At 36.6% G+C, this 11,442-nt stretch overlaps 1 protein-coding gene across 1 annotated transcript in view; it reads right to left on the reverse strand.

The window, feature by feature from the left end:
• Positions 1-3,354, reverse strand: part of LOC107563016 (chromodomain-helicase-DNA-binding protein 4-like) — a 74,307-nt gene extending 70,953 nt beyond the window's left edge. Inside the window, exons 1-2 of the mRNA XM_016247785.1 lie at positions 3,076-3,354; positions 2,581-2,697 (exon numbers count right to left, since the gene is read on the reverse strand). Of these exons, the coding sequence (XP_016103271.1) occupies positions 2,581-2,626 (46 nt within the window). The 5' untranslated portion in view covers positions 2,627-2,697; positions 3,076-3,354. The remainder of the gene's footprint in view (positions 1-2,580; positions 2,698-3,075) is intronic.
• Between the last annotated feature and the right edge of the window lie 8,088 nt (positions 3,355-11,442).

An 11,442-nucleotide genomic window follows, 5' to 3' on the forward strand; every position in this document is an offset into this window, starting at 1 on the left:
TAAAGTTCAACAGAGTCTATACTATGAAAACATAAGATCACTTCAGTAACTGACTCGTGGCATCTCCTCTCTTCCAGATGTGCTTGTGAGATATGTGCTATTTTTAACCAACCTACCTACCTACCAATCAACCAACATAATGTAATGGTATAATGTTACTGTTAGAAAACACTCTCTGTCTTTTGATGCCGTACCCCTCCTTTCTCACTCTTTCTCTTTCCTTCTCTGAATCACCCCTCCTCTATCTGTTCTCTCTCTCTCTTGTATGGTGTTTGAATGTCTCTTACGCAATATTCAAGGTAAAGGAAGTCTATTCCTTATATGGATATGTTTTTCTGTATATGTGGCAATTTTATACAAAACACATGTTCTTGGGAAAAACATCCTGTATGGGTATGTCACCCTATCCTCATTGGTTAAGAGGGTAAAAACTCCCCTCGACATGCCTATATAAGATCTGTATTTCTGTGAATAAATTGAAGTATTGAGAATACATGGACTGTGTGTTTTCTTACTTCCCGGCCGTATTTATACACTTGGAGAGACCGAGAAGATTTCACGGTGGCAAAGAGATAAAATTTTTCATCGTTTCTCGAAACGTCATAGCATTTCCACACCGGCGATGACATGACTGCGGCGCCAAATCATTTATGTCCCCACGCATCATGTACGTCGTCACGCGTCATCAAATTGCGATCGGTTCCTGAGATCGGCCAAGTTAGTGAGTACCGATCGAGTCATAAAATATGATTATCGGCCGATACCGATCTCCGGCCGATCGATCGGAGCATCCCTAAATGATACATTATTTTTTTACTTATTATTTTAATTGTTTTTTATTATTTAATTAATTAATTTGATATTTATCTGAATTATTTTTCCTTTGACAAATTACTTTGTCCCCAGTCATTCAGGTAAGTATTATTGGATGAATATTAATAAAAAATAATGCTTACACACATTGCACTGAGAGAGAAATACCTACTTATTTTAATATTTTAAACTCACAGTTTCAGTCTGTATATTTAGTTTATATATTCGGTATATTCATTATGAAATTTCTACTGATCTGATTTTCCTCATTTTCAGGCCTGGAAATGACTATTTTAAAAGTAAAATAAATTAATTAAAAATAAAGTTCATGAGCACGTGACCCCTGTAATTAGAAAAAGATGAATCTAATCAATCATTAACGCCATTCCTTGACTTTTACATTTAATCTAATAACAGGAGAGCAAAAAATGAGTCATCTACAAATCTACTTTAGTCATTTGATCCGGCTTGCTTGAAAATCATCTTGAGAAATTATGTCAATTAGGCTACTATCTCAGTTATACAGGAAGTATTGAATGACCAAAAAATCTCATATATAAGTTGCCTGAGCATTATAATCAGATACAATATTAGGCATTTTTGGTAACAGGATTGCAAATACTGAATCTGAGGACAAAGTTGCATATAGCACTGATTTGACCATCTCCGTTTAGGGAAGTCACATGGCACTATTATTATTATTATTCTGTCAGTCCTTCACTAAATTTTCCCATGGACGACAGTAATCTGATAAGATCTTAATGGACTTGCCTCAGATTTTATTATGAAAACAATACACTGGCTTTTCTCCAGGTACCACAGTATATTAATACAGAAGCCTCATTGAGTTGACTAACCACCAAATACACTACTTTACGAACACACAACACATTTGAAATCATAATTTCCTTCCTAAACTATTTAAATGAATCTTACATATTTAGTAAGCCAAAAATACGACAACACACCGAGTATTTTGCTCCATTCAACACACCGAATGCCGGGCAAAGCCCCCCTTTAACCATTTCCCTGAAAAAACTGGCGTCACATCCGATTCCTGCACATGTTGATGTGCAAAATCAAAATATTAAACTTAAAATCGACGGTTGCAGTTATTTCACACGCAAAACAGCACTTTTTTTTAGATTGAACGCCACAGGCCGACAGCGCGAGAACAGCCAGAGCGCGAGGAGGACACAGAAAATCCTCGCGCGTCAAACTCGCACGCGACTGTTACCGGTAGGCCGCTAAGCACCGATGCCAGTACAACATCATAACACATCTAATGTTACTATAAAACCATTGCTACTGCTCAATAAGCTCTCCGTCTTGCTTAAATGTACGGCATGTTTGACAAATATGAAGGCATATTATTTGAGTGTGACGGTAAAAATAGCAGGTAAGTCGACGGTTAGCCGCGTTAAAAAACACAAAGCGCTGCAGGAAAAACCGTCAGTTTGGGTGATAAAATGCAAAAGTATACGGCGGATTTCTCATTAAAATGATTATTTTAGTTTACCATGTTTCTTTAAAAAAATAACTATCTAGTATCAACCCCGCTTGTCGTTTCGTTTGTCGATTAGCCACTGCTTCGTCGAATAAATTAAGTTTTACACCAATAAACTCCAACTGAGAACATTAAATGCGTCACGAATAATCCGGTTAAACATTAAACGTGTTTACATTTCACCCATATATGCAATAAAGAACATCAACAGCGACAAATCGAGTGGAGTTGATCAGTAAACGTAACGTTAAATATTTTACCTTGCATCATAGGCCGATGTTCAAAATCGTCCTCACTGCCGGACATATTGCTGATTACACCAGCTAGAGAGGATTGTGGACACTTGTATGCCGATTTTGGCCTCCTCTGGTGCCTTCCTGAAGCCGGGGGAGGCAGAAAATAAAGAAGCAATACAAACGGAAGTTAATAGTCACGGTAGCATGCTGATCAGTGGTCACTCCATGCCAAGAAACAAATCCGAAAAGCGTGCAAATATATCTAACAGTGGTGGACAAATAGCATTTGGTTTAATGCAACTGAAAAAAAAGCATGCTTAAACTTTGAAATACGCGGTTGAAACCAGTTATTTGGGGCAAATGGGGCATTTTAGTGAGGCATTAGCTTAGCAGGCTAGGGATGCTAACCTGCAACGTCTCCATAACTTTTAAGATTCCTTTAATTTGACATGCATTAAAAGATGTTTAATAAAAACACAAGCAGAATTGATGTAATACAATGTCAAAAATTGTACTCACACAACTTGACCTGTTCCCTTTTTCAAACAAACAGCTAGTTCAATCTAAGATGTCCCCACGCTGTATTGGATCCTTTTCATCAACACTTAAAAAAAACAATTTGTAATAACCCTGTTTCTAATGAATAAGTAGTGAAAGTGTATCCTGATTCTTTTATTTATTTATGTATTTTTCCCTTAGCTGTAGGATGCACACAACGTCGCAGTTTCTCCTTCTGCCACTTACACCCTTTGCATAGACACAAAGAGATCAGGGGCCAGACATCCCATAATAATCTCCCTCCCATATTCTCACATGCACATACATACAGACATTCACCCCTCCCCCCACCGCATAGTTACCTTGCAACATACAGACCATAATAACCCCCCCCAACCAAAGACAGACCCTCTCTTCCCCATTCCGCCCGTGCACTTAGCAACAGTTGCCATGGAAACAGCCACCCCATCCCATAATAATAAACATAGTCACTGACATCCCACAATAACCATAACTCCGAAAAAAGAATGAACGGGAAGTGAGCCGGAAGAGAGAGAGAGAGGGGAAAAAAGTCGATTAGCAACTCCTCGCCAGCCTGCTTCCTTATTATGGTTCTGTATTTACAGTAGACATTTGTGAGCGTATAAAACGCCATAAATAATCCAAACTTAAAGTTAGTGCTCTTCAGGCCAATTGCATTTTAGCACACAACTATTCACACATGCAACCAACTTTAGTTTGTGGTCCAAAAAGCAGATAATACACTCTTAAAACTAAAGGTTATTTATTGGCATTGATGGTTCCATGAAGAATCTTTAGCATCCATGGAACTGTTACATTCCACAAAAAGTTTTTATAGTGGAACATGGTTCTTTAGATTTTAAAAATGTTCTTCCTACTAAGAAATAAATGGTTATTTTAAGAACTCTTCACTGAAGCATTCTTTAGGGAACCAAAACTTGTTCTTCTGTGGCATCGCTGTAAAAACCCCATTTTGGAACCTTAATTTTTAAAAGTGTAGATCTACTTTTGGACTTGAAGTTTCAAGGTCTCATTCAAAGACGGTCTACCTCTCAAGTTCAAATCTCACATTGATAATGCTGCTATATAAGAGCTTAAAATGGAATTGGCACCATCTGTTTAAGGCCTTCAGAAGTTATAGTGTCTTGATGGGACGTTGAGACATTTTGTAGTTTGTCCTCCTCATATCATCAGCATAGCCAACCTTCTGCCATCTTCACCCCCGTTATCATCCACCCGGATGCAGAGAAGTAAAATGACAAACACTGACGGCTCTTGACGCACGTATCAAGTCCATCAAAATGCAGCAGATATGTATGCACACATGTACATATATGGAAACAAATGTAATTTCATGGGGGGGATGGTGAGTGGTAGGCACCATATAGCATAATTACATATCAAAGAAATATAGAGATGGTCGTCATGACAACACACTCAGGCGCACCTCTCCTCCACACTCCAAAGCACCAAATATCCAGTAATAATGTCTTAAGCCAAAAGAAAACACAGACCATAATATTCTTCCTGTGCTGGCAGTTGTCATGGCAATATGCAAGAAAGAGGTGTTTCTCTGTGTGTGTGTGTGTGTGTGTGTGTGTGTGTGTGTGTGTGTGTGTGTGTGTCTTTTGGGGTGGTGGGGGGTGTTAGGGAGGGGTTTCAGATTACCATGCATGCAAAAATGAATACCATAATACTCCTTTTACACTCTCTCTCTGCTAGTTCCCTCCTCCCCCAACCCGCACCGAACTGAACGTGACTCCATAACTGGGCGAAAGAGCCACACATGGACACCATCAGAGATGGCTACTGATAAACTCTTAAGGGACATTGGATTTGACCAAAAAACGAAAGCAAACAGGTAGTGATTTCAGTGACCGTGCTTGATGTTTCTCAACTTTGCCTGTGCAACTATATAGGCTTCGGCTATATGAAGGCTTAGTACATTAAATATCTTTGCAAATAGTAATATTTATATTTGTGCTACATGAGCATATGTTTTATGGTTTCTTCATGATTTATTATTAAAAACATTTTGCAATCCTCTTGCTTCATGAGGTAGAAATGCAAATATCATTATCTCACAGGTGAATCTTCTACCACAAAGCCAGATAAAGCACCTAAATATAGAGACAAAAATGAACAGCCATGAACAGAAACATTCACTCTTCCCCCTTCAAACCCAGCCCCCACCCCTCCCCCTCCCAAATGGCCCAGACCTCCCTAATGGCCCAGACATCCCATAATATGCCCAACGACTAGCACCCCCCCCCTTAATCTCATCCTGAACCCAATACTATATCATGCAAAACTGCATAAACTGATTTCTGCCCCCTTGTATTAGCTACTGCAGGTTTGTAGGTTCATATTTGCAACACTGACTCGCTATCCTTCAGTCGGCTGGTTAATTTTTTTTGTACACCGTACAGACATTTACGCACAATGTTCATTGTAAACATGAGGAAAAGGGAAGTAATTGGTCAAGGCTCCCAGAATGAACATTACGAGTATGACACATTCAATATACATTACCATGTAATGGCTGTTCCATTTCCATATCCTCATATTCCCCACCCCCATTATATTCCAAAGCATTACAATTGATTAATTTTATCACATGGACCTATTGTACTTCTGTAAGTAAACAAAGGTTGTTCATTATAGTGCATTAGCTTTATTAGAGCCCCCACTGCAACACACTATAAAATACAACACACATTACTGTATGTCGTTTAGGTGTGTAAATAAAGAAAAAAAATCATTGTAATTAAAAAAAATAATAATAATAATGATGCATGAGATGCATGGGGCACTGCAAGAGAGAATGAATAATTTTCCCCAACCTGCAACCGTTACCAATGGAAACATTTGAAATCAGGTCAAATGCACGCTCTTTATTAATTCATAATGCTTTTAGGCACTCTGGGTTTGTCTTATTTATTTATAGATCACATGGAAATACATATATTTTACCCAGTAAGTGTCGTGCTATTGCATTTGTACTTGGGATGAGAAATTGACTTGCACGTTGTAAAAATGATATGCTTAATGAGTCAGCATATGTTTTTCTATTAGATTAATTCTTCAAATTAATTTAACCAATTTCAACTTCATCTTTAAAGTTGTACAAGATTTAACTTGATTTTTTTTTTAAAGTCAGTTTAATATTAGTCAGCAGCTGAACTCAAGTTTTTAAGTTGAAGTAGGTGGACATTTTTAGACCTTCTGTTCTCAGAGCTTTCAGATGTCTGGAGTAGTAAAGTTCAACAGAGTCTATACTATGAAAACATAAGATCACTTCAATAACTGACTCGTGGCATCTCCTCTCTTCCAGATGTGCTTGTGAGATATGTGCTTTTTTAACCAACCTACCTACCTACCAATCAACCAACATAATGTAATGGTATAATGTTACGATTGCAATTTCTAGCACAGCAGTCCTGATGAATGGTTAGGAACCATGCAGGCTGTTTATTCAGATCCATAATCCAACTAAAACTGCCTGGAGAGCAAAACATCATAAACCCTATAGATGTACAGTAAACGCCAAAATTAATAACACAATAAATGTTAGGAGAAGTCTGGGAAACACTAATGTAAAACATTTAAACAATTAGTAAAGAGACTGTCTGCAAAATTAAGAGTGTATTTACTAGTTGAGTGGTTTAACTAGAGCAGTGGTTCTCAACCCGCGGCCCGTCACGAATTCAAATGCGGCCCACCATGCTGAACACAATAAAAAAAATAAAAATAACTTTCAGTTTTACAATTCATTTTAGTTTTTACATTAATTTAAAAATGTACTAAACAAATAAAAGCTATAATGTTTTTGTTATGTAAAATAAAAATTTTCATATATTATTTTCAGACATGAGCAGACCTATAGCCTACTCACATAATTAACGTTATGCATTTAACGAACACTTACAAGCGCGCGCTTTGGCAGAATTCAATTCAAACAGTCATCAGCAGCCATTAGTTCGGTAAAATTGAGCAAAATTTGTTATTAAGGGAGAAAAACGAAATGTAGAAAATGCCAGCGAAGGAACACATACAAACAAGAATAGTCGCAGTATCAGCAGTGAAGGTAGGAGAGTGCTGTACTTTCGGCATCAACTTTCGTTTTACCCTTTTTTACATTAATTTAAAAATGTACTAAACAAATAAAAGCTATAATGTTTTTGTTATGTAAAATAAAAATGTTCATATATTATTTTCAGACATGAGCAGACCTGTAGCCTACTCACATAATTAACGTTATGCATTTAACGAACACTTACAAGCGCGCGCTTTGGCAGAATTCAATTCAAACAGTCATCAGCAGCCATTAGTTTGGTAAAATTGAGCAAAATTTGTTATTAAGGGAGAAAAACGAAATGTGGAAGCGAAGCGAAGGAACACATACAAACAAGAATAGTCGCAGTATCAGCAGTGAAGGTAGGAGAGTGCTGTACTTTCGGCATCAACTTTCGTTTTACCCTGCCACTCACTTGAAGATGTTCAGGCAAAAGGAAACACCCATACTACGCAGCAATAATCTTTAAAGGGGTCATATGATGCGATTTCAATTTTTCCTTTCTCTTTGGAGTGTTACAAGCTCTTGGTGCATAAAGAAGATCTGTAAAGTTGCAAAGACTAAAGTCTCAAATCCAAAGAGATATTCTTTATAAAAGTTAAGAGTCAGCCACGCCTACCTAAAACGACTCATTCTAACACGCCCCCACATATCTATGTCACGATGTGGGAAGATTTGCATAACGTCGCCCAAATGTTCACGCAAAGAAAGAAGGCGTAACTTTTATTCTCGCTGTAGTATTGTTGCCGCTGCCGCCGCCATGTCGTGAAGGTGATATGTGTTTCGTTGTGAAAGCGAAACTACTTTGTTTGGTCTTCCAAAAGAGGACGATATCTGCTTCGTCATGCCTAGAGCTGATCTGTGCTGGTCGCTGAGGGAATACATCAACTTCGCACTGTGGATCGCCGGATTGGCTTTCACCGTGGACGAAGCGGAGTCCAGCCCGGGGTCGTCACATGTGGTTGCCGCAAGCCCGCCCGCCGCCGCTCACTCTAGCCCGCCGTGTGTGACGCTGTGTTTCGTTGTGAACTTTCACTTTATTGGGTATACAGTATTTATAAGGTAATAACCATGTTTTCCTCCATTGAATGTTATCTATTTTAGAACCCCCAAAAAACGTTCTCTTTTGGAGAAATTGAGTTTCGAGATTGAGAAAGTTGACGAATAAATGTATTATTACATTCTTTACTTAAAAGCGAAACACCTCCCAAACATAACTGTGAAAGTTGTTTTGAGCATGACTCATGGGTGAGGGAAGCTTTCATCAGACATATTAATCCATCAGGAATCGCCTTTATAACAGAGTTAAATTCTTTAAACGGAATGGGGAATTGATGGATATTCGGGTTCCGCCAGAAGTGGGCACTCATGCAACGTAATCAATGACGTACATCCGAGTAAACGAGATGGAGGGAAGTTTGCGAGTGAAGGGTATAAAAAACGGACTGGAACGCAGCCCAGGCTGCAGTTATACCCTTCTCCAAGATTTAGGGTAAAAGTAATCCTGGTGACAGAAAATCAGAAATGTGTTGATGGGGAACTCTAGTGGTGACTGTGTAAATCTGGCATAGGGGATGTTGCTCCTCCTAGTGACCAGGAGTGATATACACACCCTGCATAGCCAGAGACATGTCCAAATTCTTGATTATTGTATTTTTAATACACACCTCGAATATTTGGATTGTTTTTATTGGCTGGTTTAATTTCAGTAGGACTTGAAATACACTTCAGTTTGAGCAAGTTACAAGGTAATAGTGATTTAGAATAGTAAATAAATTAAAACTATCTTATATATTGTTTTATATATGTTTGCAATACTGTTACCATTTTATGACAGGACTACTGTCATAAATTAATACTTTTATTCAGCAAGGAAGCATTAAATTGATCTAAAGTGCCAGTAAAGACATTTATAATATTACAAAAGATTTCTATTAAAAAAAATCTTTTGAATTGTTTTTGTACTTTGTTTATCAAAGTATCCTGAAAGACAATGTATCACAGTTTCTACAAACATTAAGCAGCACAACTGTTTTCAAGGTTGACAATAATAAGAAATGTTTATTGAGCACTGAATCAGCATATTAAAATGATCTCTGAAGGATGAAGTTGAGAGTATTAAATAAAAATAATAACGTTCATTGAAATTCACATTTATCATGTAACTGTACTGATTGCAGTAACTGTATTATTGATTTAAATGTGATTCCACAGAATGTTATATTGATAGAATCTAGCAGTTATATATGCAGAGTAATGTTGAGACGTCAACAGTGACGACAGATTTCTTATTCTGAGATGCTGCTGTACAAACAGACAACTCTGTGAAAGAAATGCTAAATAATCTTTGATAGTCCCGTGACTCTACAGTGACCTGCTAAAGTGAATTTAACACATGCTGGAAAGCCATGACTCAACAGAATATGTAAAGATTTGTTTATTCAGCCAGGCTCTGATGTCAACACAATGAAAAGACCTTTCTTTTAAGAGTGGCTTTTTAAAAGGGACAAGAGACACTGCGGGTCTTATTTATCATTGAATCCTGTTGGCAGGTTATATAGCCTACTGTGTCTATTTTGATTCAACATGCTAAAGATCACATTTCAGGTCAGGGATTTCTTACTTTGTTCAAGCCTTTAACTTGTGTGCCAAAACCAACACAATTGGTATCAATATTTTATCCACTTGGCAGACATTTTTTTATTATCATTGACCAATGTAGGCAGATAGGAGGAATAATGTATATATATATATATATATATATATATATAATAATTCACCCAAAAATGAAAATTTGCTGAAAATGTACTTACCCTCAGACCATCCCACATGTAGACAAGTTTGTTTGTTTCATCCAAACAGATGTGGAGCATTCCATAACTTGCTCACCAATGAATCCTCTGCAGTGAATGGGTGCCGTCAGAATGAGAGTCCAAACAGCTGATAAAAACATCACGATAATCCACAAGTAATCCACACCACTCCAGTCCATCAACGAATGTCTTGTGAAGTGAAAACTTAACTTGGTGTTGAAATTTATAATGTATTTAAATCTTAAAATGAATTTGACTGACAGATCTAAACCCCTATCTAAACCACTAATTGCACTTATAGTGATTCAATAAACATAATCATTATTTCACTTTATGTAACATTATACTATTTCTGTGTCTGTAAGTTTTTAATGCCAATTTTATTGTCCTGAAAGTGCTTCCACTTTTTCACTTGTGAATAGCAACTAACAAGTCAGGTTAGGACAAATAAACAGTTGTGGCCAAATCACAAAGATACTAGCCCAAGCAAACAAATTCACACAGACAAGTTTAATTTAAAAAACACGACAATGTGGCTCTTAGTTTCGAATTTCTTATTAGTGAAACCATCTTGGCTACGGGCTTTGTCGATCGAGGAAGAAACATTACTGATATTCTCTAATAACATTAAATACATTTTAAAAACATGAAAAACATTAATCATTCATAACACTAAAGCACCACAAATGTAATTGTGACTGGCCAAGTATGTAGTGTCAAGATCAGTGTGACCCAATTCCCTGAAAAATAATCTTATTAAAATAAACAGTGTATAATCACAGATTATCTTTCACTCTTCTTTATGTGTCAGTTTCTTAAACAGTCTAACTTTTCACACTCACACATATACAAAAACAATATATATCAATAATCTGTTTTCTGCAATAATATCTGCCATTCAGCACACAGCAGACACATAATGAGAGATTCTGTTCAATATAGAAAGAATTTGTTCAATTAAAAAAATGTAGTCAACAACAGCTGCAATGCATTTGACTTCTAATGAAACCTATTACTATATTCAACAAGGGAAAAATGTAGGACAGAGCTTAATTTTATCCATTGGAAATGTACTGGATTGTAAAAAAAAAAGAAAAAAAAAGTGGGTGTTTTGATACCAGAATGAAGCCTTGAAGTTAGTTATTAGTTTTTTTTGGCTACCGGGTAACAAATATGCAACATCCAGAGAGAGGTTTTAGAGGCAGTGAAACATTTAATTTCAATAAAGGATTTAAAAAAAACAACAACAACACCTTTTTATTTTAAAGCATAAAATAAAATAAGGAACATATATTAAGAAAATCAATAATAGCCTATCATATAGAATATATTATAATAAATAGAAATAAAATAATTTTGATGAAATGTTGACATTATAAGATTATTGTTTTGCAAAAATATATAATATTTGACAGCATAACCTTTGTCGTTGTTTGACATTTTTAAGCCTTCAAACACTATTTATTTCCAGGTTCAAAT

This window comes from Sinocyclocheilus grahami, unplaced genomic scaffold (assembly GCF_001515645.1).
Source record: "Sinocyclocheilus grahami isolate Dianchi unplaced genomic scaffold, SAMN03320097.WGS_v1.1 scaffold854.1, whole genome shotgun sequence".
Taxonomy (NCBI): Eukaryota; Metazoa; Chordata; class Actinopteri; order Cypriniformes; family Cyprinidae; genus Sinocyclocheilus; species Sinocyclocheilus grahami.